Source organism: Hevea brasiliensis, chromosome 6 (assembly GCF_030052815.1).
Source record: "Hevea brasiliensis isolate MT/VB/25A 57/8 chromosome 6, ASM3005281v1, whole genome shotgun sequence".
Lineage (NCBI taxonomy): Eukaryota > Viridiplantae > Streptophyta > Magnoliopsida > Malpighiales > Euphorbiaceae > Hevea > Hevea brasiliensis.
The window spans coordinates 15,414,076-15,428,704 of NC_079498.1; the positions used below are offsets into that span (position 1 = coordinate 15,414,076).

The 14,629-nt window shown below is 25.2% G+C and overlaps 1 protein-coding gene across 1 annotated transcript; it reads right to left on the reverse strand.

Annotated features, from left to right (window-relative positions):
- Positions 1 to 5,718: 5,718 nt before the first annotated feature.
- LOC110648768 (pirin-like protein) lies at positions 5,719 to 8,275 on the reverse strand. Its single transcript, XM_021803108.2, has 7 exons — positions 8,013 to 8,275; positions 7,771 to 7,820; positions 7,637 to 7,675; positions 7,481 to 7,509; positions 7,336 to 7,398; positions 7,103 to 7,206; positions 5,719 to 6,664 (listed from the first exon to the last, which is right to left on the reverse strand). Exons 1-7 carry the CDS (start codon positions 8,126 to 8,128, stop codon positions 6,181 to 6,183), a joined length of 885 nt encoding a protein of 294 aa, XP_021658800.1. The 5' UTR covers positions 8,129 to 8,275; the 3' UTR covers positions 5,719 to 6,180.
- Between the last annotated feature and the right edge of the window lie 6,354 nt (positions 8,276 to 14,629).

The following is a 14,629-nucleotide window of genomic DNA, read 5'->3' on the forward strand; positions in this document are numbered from 1 at the left end:
AACACCAACAACAATTAATCTTTAATGCCATAATAATTAGATCAATTATATGAATTTTTTTTTTCACCATTTAACTCTGTTAGATACTAAATTTATATCAATATTTAAAATTTATAAGTAATTTGATGCAACTTTCTTTCACATCATCTTATGTCTCCTTTTCCCTTATTAACTTATCACATTTTTGTATTGGGTCATTTGATGTTCTACGTTGGACATGACCAAAATATCTTAGCCAATTATCTCTCTTTTTACCTACAATATGTGCTACATGCATTTTTTTGATAGATGTGGTCATTCATAATCTTATTCATTATCGTAGTACAAGACATCCATTTTAACATTAGCATTTCTGCCATACTCATCTAATTATAGGTATAAATTCCCAATGTACTTACCTTTCACACTTTGATAGGAATACACCTGCCGTTAGGGGTATAATTGAGCTGAGCCGAGCCGAGCTTTAATTTATTCATTTTCAGCTTGCAAGTATATGCTTCAGGTTTGAGCTTCATTTTCAGCTTGCAAGTATATGCTTCAGGTTTGAGCTTGGCTTGAGCTTGATTTGAGCTATAATATTAAGGCTTAAGCTTGACTCGTTTAAAATTTATTAAAATTAAACTCAATTCGAGCTCGGCTCATTTTAAGCTCATTTAAATTGTAACGAGTCAACTCAAATTTGACTCCATTATCATTGTAAACAAGCTCAATTTAAAAAAAATTAAACACTAAATAAGTCATTATAAAGACTTAAAATTTTAATTTATTTAAAGTCTCATAAAGCCTAATTTTAAGTTTTAAAACACATAAAAACTCAATCAGGGGTTCTCCTTTTATAATGAAGCCAACCCCTCCCACTTCATCAAAACTTCCAATGTGGGATAAGGGATTTTCACTTCAGCACTTAAATATTTTTATATATTTAAGCATGATAAGTTTTATATAATACTTATGCTAATGCATTTATAATATGTCACTCTATGATTAAATTTTTCTATTTGATTTAAACTTTATAATTATGTTGCAATAATACAAAGAAGTATATGTGTATATGTGTGTGCATATTACCTGTTTAATTTTAACAATATCACTTTTAATATTTATAGTTTATACAGACTTAACACCTTATGTAATTTATTCTAGTATAATTTAATTGGTTTTTAAGGATTATAAATTTGAAAATTAGAATGTATTTAATAGAAAAAAAATAGAGAGAGATAATAATAATAATAATAATAATAATAATAATAATAATAATAATAATAATAATAATAATTGTTACTGTTAAATTTGAAATTTAATCTTTTAAAATTTTAAAATTTAGATAGAAAGAGGAAAAGAGGGAGAGAGATGGATTCATATTTTAAGTCATACAGCCACCAAAACTACGTAGTCTAATATTATAAATTTATTCTCACATAAAAATTAATGTGATTTTTCATAAAAAATTAAATTTAAATTAAAAATTATATTTTATAAATGAACTTTTTATTTTAATTATCTTTTTATTTTGATTATATCATAATTTTATCTAATAATATAATATTTAATAATATATTGTTTTATATTAAGAACACATATTTAATATTTTATTTTATTTTTCATATATAAATTAACTTAATTTTTATAAAAAAAAAATAAAAATACAAATAATTATATTTTATGTATTGATTATGTTATAGTTTTAAATAATATATTATTTTTAGATTAATCATAAATAAAAATAAATATATTTAAAATATTATGAAATGCAATTAGTAATATAAATGCTTTTGTAGATGAGTTTATTTATGAATCAACTTAAGAGCATATTCAACAAGCCAATTCACAAATCTATTTAACGAGTTAGCTCGTGAGACTGTTCAACGAGTTAGCCGAGCTCGAGCTTGAACTCAAACTCGGCTCATTTATTAAACAAACCTATAATTCAAGCTCGAGCTTGACTTGTTTAAAAAAGAGCCGAACTGAGCCGAATTTTAAAGGACAAGAAATTATATAAATTATTATGATTAAAATTGTCACTAAAAATTCTATATTCATTATCAAAGATTCTCAGTGAAGAAATATTTTTGCCATTGCAACCGTTATGATGAAAAATTAGTTGTTCTAAAATTTTATACTTTTAGTGACATATTGTTAATCATAATTTATTAGTAAATTTATTTTTAAAATTAATTTTCTGTGTAATTGGACAATAATCTAAAATTATAATTATATTATTAAGATTAAAATTTTTTATTTATAATAATTGATAATTATTAAGCGTGCTGGTTAATTAATAACTTCTATTTACTGATAGAGGACCATGCTTGATATTTATATTTGCATTTATAAGTTTATAATAAACATATATATATATATATATATATATATATATATATATATATATATATATATATATATATATATATATATATAATTTAAATAAAAGGTTAAATTCAAATTTCTAATAAATTAGATATTTCATATCAAAATTGTTGTGTATAATTTCTATGTAACGGTGGCTATAAATTAAAATGTATGTTATTATGTTGCCTTATGATATATGGCTCTGTTTCATTTTATTTTAAATGTAATAAAATTGAATTAATAAACTTTAACTTGGTAGTAATATAACAGTCTCTAAAATGATGAAGTTTTAAGTTTAGAATCTAATCACAATTAATTATATATCGAAAAAGTATACATTTGCTCCCTTAGAAAATAAATTGGCCGGCTCATAGCTTAGAAAATATAGGCGTGAAAGAAAAATGCACCTAATGGTGCAAAGTTAGCAATTTTAAATTTTTTTAATCCTAGTGTTCATGCAACATACATATAATTTATACTATTACAAAAACACTTAATTTTGGACATAACAAAATATATCTCAATTGCTAACATGCCTAATTGTTATTATGAGCCAAAATCAACAAGTAAAAGTTTAGGGAAATCTACCCCTTAAGCACAGAATCAAATTCAACCACTTAATCAGGGTAGTGAGATCACCAAGTATTGATCTTCTAGCTTGTCCACACAAACAAGAAGACCAAAGCTTCTTTGAAAGAACCAAAAAAAAATAAAAAAAAATAAAAAAAAAATAAAAAAACCTTTCTTGTTCTCCCTTTAATTTGACCAAGATAGAAACAAGGTGAGGTTTATGATTTTCTTTGTTTTAGCTTCATGGAAGTGTATATAAATTATTTCTATACCTTTAATTTAAGAGTAATAACTTCTAATTTCTCTTGAATTAAGCAAGAAAGGAAGAAGAAAGTTTGGCTTTGGAGAGAGGAGATGATTCGGCCAAAAAATGAAGATGAAGAAGACAACATTTCTATTCTTTCTTCTCTTTTTATTTATTTTAATTTCCTTAATTATAATTAAGCTTACAAGTGTCCACACTTAATTCAACAATTAAATGTGTTTTCTAATCTTAATTAGTCCACTTGTTAACTTAAAGTAATTAAGAAATTAAAATTTCAATTAATTAGCATATAAGAAAATACTAATTAATTTACACTTTCTCTCTCCTTTGACCAAGTCAAATTATCCAAAATTAATTTCATACCTTATGCTTAATTAATCAAGTTTATATTTAAACACTTTAAATATTAACTTTGAATATACTACAATTAATCAAGTTTGTGTGAATATTGTTTGAATTGGATGAATTTGTTGATTTATGTTGTATTTTCATCCAAGGGGATGCTTGATAGTTATAGAAATTATATTTAAAATCAATATACTACTTGATGAGTAGAACGCTCACTCCTGTTTGCCCATTTTTCCCAAGTTACATGAGAGCATTATATGTAATTGACCTGTTCTCTTCCTCGCAAGTCCTTTTATGCCTATTCTTGTAATTTATATTGTCAGTTGAAATCTAGAACTCCGCATGTGCTAAGAAACATTTAATTTGATTAGGGATTATAAAGATTATGTATTTGAAGATTGTAAACTTCATATGATGCATGTATGGTTGAATGAGTTAGACTTATGGTTTGGATGAGGGAGCTGAGCTTCAATTTGATTTGATTTTATTTTAATTTTTGGACGATTGTATGGGTGAGTTGAGCTCCCCAAATGTATTTTGATTAAAATTATAGGTTGGGTGAGTTAATAACTCTCCGTTAGATGGTCCAGGTTATGGCCGGACTCTGTCCAGTTGGTTTCTTAAAATGAGCTTTTAGGTTGGGCTAAGAAATAGTTTAGGCTTACTACAGGCTTTAAGGGTCTTATGCTGACTCAAGTCCTAGTACCGGTCCGGCCCATAATTTAGATCGTGACATTTTTAGTATATGTATAATTAATATCAAAATAATATTAAAATTTTAATTTATATTAATTGTAGTATATTTGAAATTACTTATAAATTTAGTGACAAGTAAGTCATTGCTAAACATTATTAGTAACGAATTTATATTAAATAATATAAATGGATAATTGGTTGATAAACATTATTAATAATGAATTTATATAAAATAGCTACTCCTTGCGAATAGAGCGTTAGCAATGGATACGATATCACTAAAAATAATTAGCAATGAATGTTCGTCTCTAAATCTAATTTGTATAATTAGAATGTTCATCACTAAAGATAATAAATTAAAAAAATAACCAATTATATATAATTCTTCTTAAACAAAACCTTTTTTATTATTATTTCTTTTTCTTTTAAATCTATCATATTTTTATTTTATTAAATATATATATATATATATATATATATATATATATATTCTTTGAAAATATATTTTATATACTTATAAACTTAAAATAGAATTTTATTAGAAAATGAAATCTATTTTTTTAATGATATTATAGTTTAATCAATATTTTTAGTTTTTTGATATCATAAAAAAATATGTTTAAAATTAAAATTAAATTTAATTATTTATTAATTATAATTAATTTTAAATTACATAGTAAATTAAATTTAATTCTTAATAGTTATAAAACTAAATTGTTATGGGTATTTTGCATATGTTATAGATTATAGATAGATAGATGTAGATTATAAATTAATTGTATTTTTTTTTATTTTTTACTTATTAATTTTTTTAGTTAATTATTTCTTTTAAAATTTTATATTTAAATAATGAAGAACATTTTTTATAAAGTCCACACACGTGCACGCACACAGAAATATACTTTTGCAGTTAATTAATTATTATTTAATTTGTTTAGCCTTTTTTAAATAAAAAACAATCAGAATTTTTATAGAAACCTTTATCAAATATTTTTTATACAAGTTAACCTTGAAACAACCTAATCTTGGAAGGGATGACATAATAAAATGTCTATTTTTATGCTTTTTTTTTTTTAAATTTCTTATAAAAATTAAGTTTAAATCCATCACTTCCACAAATATTATCCCACATAATTGTAATTTTATCTTTATTTTCTATATATTACAAAATTTTGAAAGAGAAGAATTTTTTTTTTTTTTTCTAAAAAGAGAAGAAATTATTGGAATCTAAACATGATAATTAATATTACGAAATAAATACTCAAATATTATATTATTAATTTAATGATATATTATAAGATTGATATTTAAATGTTGACTTTCGAAATTTTACACCGCTTATATGAGTATGCGTATAAAATATAAATTATTATATATATACAGCTAAATGCCCACTGTGTGTGGGGTTAGGAAGTGGTTCAAGCAGTCAAATAGGCAGTGGAGGATCACCTGTAACATGTAGGTATAGCAGATAAGATAGGGAATCCAACTCACAAGAAAACTACCCTACCACCATTTCTACTACCATCAAAACACATAAAGGAAAACAAATCATCAAAATAATCTTCAAGGAAAAAATAATAAAGATTTAATCATCAACTACCACAAAATATGTTTTTAAAACTGGAAAATTCTGGTTGAGGATGATTGAAATAAAGAGATCAACTGTGATTAAGCTGACCCACCATGACTTTTCTGATAGCCATCTTTAGCTCTTCCATTTACACTTTGGTTCTTCTAGAAGTTCTTGCTCCAATCAGTAACCAAAACATCCTTTTCAGCTTACAATTTGATTGATTTTATATAAATAGAGATCTTGACTGATAGAGACTGTGACTCTGATTAAGATAGCAATAGCATTCCTTTATTTCTTATGAGCTTTCTGTTTTCTTCTAATGGTTACAATGCGCTTTCAAGAATTGAAAGCTTTTTTCTATTTTCACTTACCCCATTTATTGAGATCTCCAATACTCGGCCATTTCAAACCCATTCTTGCAATTGTGGTAGTCCTCAATAGTTTGTTCAATTTCAGCTTGTGTGTTCATTACAAAAGGTCCATGCTGTACCACTGGTTCATTGATCGGTTGGCCTGCAACTAGTATGAATCTTAATGGCTTGGAAGATCTATTCCACACGCTTAAACCATCTCCAGAACCCAAAACCATAACATGGTGAGCAGTTGCTTGCAACGAGTTTCGCGAGCCAAAGGCACCTTCACCTTCAATAATATAAACAAATGAATTCCATGATTCTGGAATGCTTTGATGGACTTGAGCTCTTGGTTTCAGAGTGAAATCCAGATACATTGATGATGTTCTTGTGTATACTGGAGACCTAACTCCCATTGATTCTCCTGCTATAACTCGTACTTCAGCACCATCTTTTTCTGCCCATGGGATGTCATCACTTGAAAGTTCTTGATACCTTGGTTCGATCCTGCAAGATCAGTTTTTGTATTAGTTTTAATTCTTCAATAGTAAACCAAATATGACATCAGCACTCTTTCTATTACAAGTAATTTGATCAATTCAAGGAATATGTAAATAAAAAGTCTGGGATGCCATGAAAAGGTTCAATTTGCTTGCAGCTGGGGAAAAGCTGGCATATCTTAAGAGTCAAGGGAAGGAACATAGGCATTTGATTCATTATCAGAAATAACCTGAGGTATTGGCAAGAAATAAAGAAAGTCTAAAGAAGTTTTGAGGAATATCTTGGAAACCAGCGAATCAGAAATTTTTACAAAAGTCAAAATTCTTTGAATTATGCACAAAAGTACAGGAAATTAACATGCCAGCAACTAGTTCCTATTTGATTATGTAGTAACCAAAGAGTTCTGTTGGTGATTAGAAGAATAGTAAGCCTGAAATTTCTTACATTTTGTCTTCGGAAGATAGATTTATCCAAAGCTGTAATCCCTTCTGTGTTCCTTCTCCTGCAGGCATTTCTGAGTGGACTATCCCTCTTCCCGCAGTCATCCACTGAACCAAAGAGAAAAAATAAAATAAACTATAAAATCAAAGAAAGAATAAGGTAGCGAATAGTTCCATTCAATTCTGTCATACAATGTCACATCTTTATTTGGTTTACATCTAATCGAAATACTTTACCTGCACATCTCCAGTGTGAATTGTTCCCTTATGCCCTGCAAAATCTTGATGAGTGATGCCTCCCTGATATACAAAATAATTCAACATTTAGTTTCTTACAAGTCAATATTCCAACAATCAAATTTTGAACTAAAATCAACTCTACCTGAAGCATATATGTAACAGTCTCAAAACCTGTGATACAGAATTCACATTAGAATATACCAAAAATTGCCATTTATGATAATGCAAACACAGAAACCAAAGAAGAAGGATAGTTTAGGGGGAAAAAGAAGGCATTGATTGGGAAAGTTTCAAGAACCTCTATGTGGGTGATCAGGAAATCCAGCAGGACGAGTCACTGCAAAAACCAAATAACTGAGTCTTATTACCAAACATATAGATATCACTTTTACATTGATAGAAAATAAATTGTTGGGGTACAATCAAACATACCTGAAAAATGATCCAACATAAGAAAAGGATCCAAGAACTTCAGCTCACTCCTAAGAAAATAAATTGCCCAACAAAGAGAACCCAGAAAAGTATCAGTATCCACAAAACAGAAACAGAAAAAAAAAAATAAATAAATAACAAGAACCCAAGAACAAGAAAAAAAAATCAATACCCAGAATAAGAATGGTAGGAACACAAGAATCCATGCATCAAGAAAAATGGAAGAAAAACAAAAGAATTACCTTCCAATGCCTCTTCTAACAACAGCACCATCACCCTCATACTGGGGAGTGGCTAGGACCTTTCTGGTGACCAATCTGGGTCTGTTAAAGCCAGGGGATTGATTAGATGTAGACATGATAGCTCTGATATAAGGAAAAAACTTTTGATATTGTTGCTGCTCTTGGTATTTGTTGATGGGTATAAGCTGAATTTTTTTGTTGTATGTGTCGTCTGTCCTTCACTGTGATGGAAATGTAATAGGGTGGGTTTAGAAATCAAAGCCAACTCATGTTGGATATATATAGAAGATGGATGTGGAGAAATTGGAAAGACAAGAAAATAATTAAAGGATTATTTCTTGGAGGAAAGAAGATTAATTTTGGTTGGGGTCTGACACAAAGCGAGAAGTATGAGAGAGTGGGACCCAGTTTCCTCCTTGGGCCAATCATCATGATGATGTCAAGATGTTGTCATCATCGTTGATTGGGGCCTCGTCCTAGCCTTTTTGGCCTTCTGCTTCTTCAAGATCTTTCAAACTTCCAAAGAACGCACATACACAATTTTTTAAGGTTTCGCCTAGAAGAATTCTTGCTTACATTTGTATGTATATTTTATGAGGTGGGTCTCATATAAATCACAATACAAGATTTTTATTTTATTTTATTTTATTTATTAATATTTAATATTAATAAATTACAACTACTGTTTGATTTAAATAAATTAATTAAATTGAATATTTTAATTTTTCACTCTGATTATTTTTATTATTTAGTTTATTTTTTAATTTTTAAAATTTTCAATCTGTTTAATTTGATTCGTTTTTCATAATATAATAATAAAATCAAACTGAATTAAATTATTTGAATTTTAATATAATTTCGTTTGATCTCTCCTACAAGAAATTTTATTATTATGGATTATATTAAATTTTAAACAAAACAATTGAATAAAGCCAGTGATATATTTACAATTTTTTAATTATTATTGTTTAGATACTCAATTATAGGCCATAAATATATTAAATTAATCTTATAACTGTGAGATTAGCACGCCCCTTAATAAACTCTTGATAATTTTATTAAAATATGCTTAACCCTTGTAAGCTCACATATAAAATTTCTTTCTTTCGCCTTGTGTGATTTTCGTAGAAAATAAAAGTATAGCTTGACAAGCATCATACTTGTAACATATTTGATGATTTTAATTTTAAAATGGAGATAATGTTATGATTTTTGGATACAACATTAATTTGATGATTTTATTTAATTAATTTAAATTAATTAAATATCCATTTAATATTCCAATTTTAACAATATAATTTAATAAATTATTTCATAAATATATTCATATAGCATTAAAATTATATATTTAAAAATAAAATATAATTATTAAATAAATTTGATTAATAAATTCCCTTTAAAAAATTTAATTAATAAATAAAATAATTTTTTAAAAATTATTTTATTACTAAGTTTTTGACAAAATAATTCATTTATTTTAATTAAAATATATATCATATTATAAATAAAAAATTAATATTAATCAACTACTAATTATCAGTTTTATTGGTGCAATGTATCTTTACTAATTCTCTAAAAAGAAATTATCATTCCACAATCCAACCCTATTTGACTAATAAATTGAAATAAAAATGTTCCAAATTAAGCCATTAGAGAGTCTATGCAATCATATTAAATAATAAATTATTATCTTGGATTATAACAAAATAAAGAAGATTCTATAGGAGGCACAATTGATTACATATCCCATAACTTGTTTGATTTAAATTTGGAAACACAAAGAACCCATATTTAGAAAATAAAATGATATGATTTTAAAATAGAAAGATATCATCCCACCTATTAATTAATACATTATGTATATATATTATCTTTCTTTTTAAAGCATAATAATAATTATCAACCAAAAAAACATAATTAAAATAATTACCATAATTATTTTTATTATTTAAGATTTTCTTAAATATTATGAATTTTTTTATATTCAATGAAGGTACAATGAATTGATAACAACTAATGAACTATAACAACTAATGAACTATATAGTAGGAGATAGCCCTTTCTCTTTCTTACCATAAAAGTGAATAATCTTAAAAAAGATAGATAAAAACTCGAACTTAATACCTCCCCTTCATTCCACAATTCTCTAAAAAATTCTCATTCCACAATCCAACCCTATTTGACTTCCAAATTCAAGCCATTAGAGAGTCCTCTATGTGCAACTATGTTAAATACTAAAATATTACCTTGGATTATGACAAATCAATAAAGATTCTATGAGGCACAATTGATTAATACGTATCTCTTATCTTGTTTGATTCAAATTTGGAAGCCCATATAAAAAAAAGAAAGTCAAATAGACGTTAAAAAAAAAAAGAAAAAAAAAAGATTATTTTAAAATGAGTTTCTTATAATTGGGAAAGAGGCTAATGTCATGTAGTCATCATAAGTGATGAGGCAAACTAATATCTTTATTTGGGAATTGTTTGTTGTGTAGGATAATTATTATCTAGTCTTTTATTTTAATGATATTAAAATTTATTTTTATTTTAAAAAATATATTAATTAATTTACATATTTTTATTTTATTATTTTTTAATCCTTCAATTATTTTAGACGTTAATTTGAGTTTTGTTTAATTTATATAATTTGAAAAATATAAGCATATAATTCATTTATTTTTTAAAATTTAAATTATTTAATTTTTATAATAATAATTTTTTAATGCATTAACTAATAGAAATACATTTAAACAAAAGGATTAATTAATTTATTTATTAAAATAATACAATCAAATAATTTTTGGAATTTGTGGTTAAAATCCCAAAAATTTCAAATTCACATGTCCAAATACTACCTTTCCAACTTTTAATCCAGTCAAAATGACATCTATAATACCTAAGCATTGCGTTCGCAGCTATACTTTATATATATATATATAATAAAATAGACCCTCGACCTTTTTTTTTATCTAAGTAAACTATAAGCACCCATTTCTCAGCCCTAACCCTTTTTTAAAGGACATGTGACCCCATATCCCTCCAGTTAGAGGACAGCCTCCATGATTCTTAATCTTGGATTTAAAGGATAATATCCAAGTGGCACAAAATGCTTACGTAAATATTAAAAGGGTCTGAAATGGAATAATAGAAGGTGGTCAAGGTCAGAATGAGCCTTTATGTGGGGGTAATATACCCTTTTCCGTCTAGATATGAATATATAAAATGAAAATTTTATAAATAAATATATTTATGGATGACTCAATATTAAATAAATTATACTAAAATCTAATTCTATCTCAAAAATTAATTAAAAAAAGATATTTAATCAAATCTTATATTTAAATTAAATACTTTATTTTAAATCAATGTGACAACAATTTTCAATTTATTTATACAAGAAATCCTTCTCATGTTCTCACTTAAATCTCATGTTTTCTGAATTTTTGTAATGTGCAAGATAGCTGGAGAACTATGACTTATCATAATTTCGGTGCCCTGTGGGATCCATAAATTTTAGGACAAATTAAGTCATTATGAATGGCCTAAAATTGAATCGTCATTTATCACGTTTCGAATGAACATGTAGGTCAGAAAAAAGAGGGAAAAAATACGATTAATTGTTAAAAAAAAATCAGTAAATCTTGTTTTATTTAACTCTAAAGTTAGAATTTAAAATTCTATATTATTGTTAGCTATTCTAATAATATCTTGAAATTATTTGATTAATCAAGCACTCTTAGTTTTTTACTATCAAATTATGAATTTAATCACTATACTTTAATTCTCTAAATTTAAAATTCAGTTGCACTTTTATTCTCTACACTATTATAAGTGGTTTTATTTGAAATTATTAAAAAATAAGATTATTTATTAAAAATTTTGTGAATTTTGTTTTATTTAATTTTCAACTGGAGTTGAAATTTAAAAATTTTATAATATTGTAATTAAATATTTATATATTTATATCGCTTGAAATTCTAACATGAAATACTAAGAGTGCATGCAAAACCTATATAAAAACTATTAGATACACAAATTAATTTATTAACCACATTCTCATTCTTAAATAATTAAGTTTTAATATTGACTTAAGCATCAGAGTGGTTATTAACTAATCGGTGCAATGATCTTCTTTAATGCTATTTTATTAATCCAAACCTTGAGATCTATCATTCCATATATAAATATTATTTTATTAAAATTTACTAATTACATATTAATTCACTTCTTATTCTATATAAATATAATATTATCAACAATAATAATGATTACAAAAATTATTTTACCTCCTAATTTTTGGTAATTCAATGACTACTTTTATTTTTAATTTATTTATTTTTATTTTATCTATTTTTTCTTAATTAAATTTTAATAATTCATCATTAAATAATGAAAAAAATCTTGGCAAACGTAGTCAGCCAGTCAACAAAATTATTTGGAAAATATTAATAACACATTTAAAACGAAAATGAAAAGACAAATAAAATAAATTTATTGAAGAAAATATAGAGTTGTGACTCATGAACTATTAGGGGAGAAAATTGAATGATCTTGTTGTATTATGAGGCATTAGAGCAATTTAAAATTAACGATTGAAAGTGAAATATATTTCCTATTTGAAAAATAAAATTTTTAAAAAATTCAATTTAATTTATTTTTTATAATCTTTTTATTTAAAATGAAGGTTTTTTTTTAATTTAAAATGTACTCATCTAAGATACTAATATAACACTCCTCATATTAGTTTTAGCTTAATGATAATGAAGTTATTTTTAAAGTTATAAGATTGCCAATTAAGTTCCAATCAAGTCTAATTTTTATTTATTTTGAGAAATTATTTGATAACAATTTTTTTTTAAATAAAGAGACAATTGTTTAAAAAAAAAAGAGAATTTTTATTTAGAAATCTTTATATGATATTTATAATAAATTTTTTAAATTAAAATATTATAATAAGATTTTTTTACAGTATTAATAATTGAAATTTGACTAATTTTAAAATTATGATATTATGTTATTATGAAATTTTTTTTATGATACGGTATTATTTTTATTGATTGGAGGTTAAATTGTTTTGAAAATTCAAATTCTTTTGATGCAATATATCAACATTAAAATTATGACTTGTAAAATTTGAATAAACATTATAATCAATTAAATTTTTTATAGTGAATAACAGTTATCTCATAATTTATTAGGTTAAACCTAATTCTGCTTACGTTGGGGAGGTCCATTATAGAAATAAAGTTCTCTCAATAAAGATTTTCTCTATTTATAAGGATCAAATACTCAATTTTATTTAAAAAATATAAATTTTTTTACCATTCATGCTAAGGCAAGTATCATAATTGATTAATTTCTCAAGAATCAAAAGTTCTTATGATGAAGAGGAAAAGAAATTCTTAAACAATGAGAATAAAAAGATTAAAAAAATTAAAGAAATTAAATAAAAAATCTAATAATATTTAATAAGAAATAAATTTAATTAAAAAATTTAAAATTTGTTTAAAAAATAAAATTATCATAAAAATTCAATAAAATTCTTCCCAAACAAAGTCAGTCAATCAGCAGAGCTGTTTGAAAACATGCTAATAGCACATTTAACATAAAATAAAATATAAAGACAAATACATTGTATTTATTAAAGAAAATATAGAGTCGTGACTCACGAATTATTAGGGAAAAAAATTGGATGATATTGTCGTATTATGAAGGCATCGAGGCATTGAAAAATTAATGATTGAAAGTGACAACACAAGTTCGAAGTCTTAACAAGAAAGTGTACTTAGACTAAACCTCGTTCGTTTTTGTAAAATTTAATTTATATATAAAAAATATTTTTATAAAAATAATTTTTTACATAAAAATATTTTTTATTAACTAATTATAATATTAAATTAATAATATATGATTATGTTATAATATATATATATTTATATATTTATATTTTAATAAAATCATTAAAGTTAGAAAATTATTTTTTTTATAAAAAAAGTTATTTTTCTTACAAATAATTAAATTTTTTCTTAACTAGTAAAATATTTTTTATTGGCCTATTGTTTAAATGTCCCAAATAATAAAAATAAATGTCGACGCCATATTTTGGCCGACCTCCGAAATCAAGGGACTTCAAAATCGACTTTATAAGTCGCTCTCGGCCGATGTCCTTCGATCACAAATGACTTCTCCGAACTCATCGATTGCTCGACCATGAAATAAACCGATCCCATACTCAGTTAATTGTTTTCCAATCTCTTATCAGATGGGTTCGAATCAATGATGGGTCTCCGGACCATCCAGTCTTGCCTCCGACCTCTCTTTACAAATATTGTAGAACTTCATTTAGCTAATGTTAGGATCGAGCTTCTCACTTGAATGTCCCAGATATTCCTTAAAATAAAGTTAAGGTTTCTGTCCGGTCTAATGACGATCCCGATCTTAAGAATTCAAATCAAGTCTTTCCAATTCTAATGTTCTAAAGTTTTACCCGGTGTTTAGTCGTGACTTAGTCTGATCTCAAGCTTACGTGTAATGTCTTGCCGATCTCTTATACTCTGATTAATGGTTGCTTTCAAGTTTAATGTTCAAACACGTGCAAACAATTAAGTACTCATA

Bases quoted from the DNA above. Each gene is read 5' to 3' on its own strand.
- LOC110648768 (XM_021803108.2), bottom strand. From the start codon at position 8,128: ATGTCTACATCTAATCAATCCCCTGGCTTTAACAGACCCAGATTGGTC. The intron at 7,821-8,012 runs GTAATTCTTTTG...TTATTTTCTTAG, and splicing joins GTTAGAAGAGGCATTGGAAG to GAGTGAGCTGAAGTTCTTGG. The intron at 6,665-7,102 runs GTAAGAAATTTC...CTGATCTTGCAG, and splicing joins CTATCTTCCGAAGACAAAAT to GATCGAACCAAGGTATCAAG.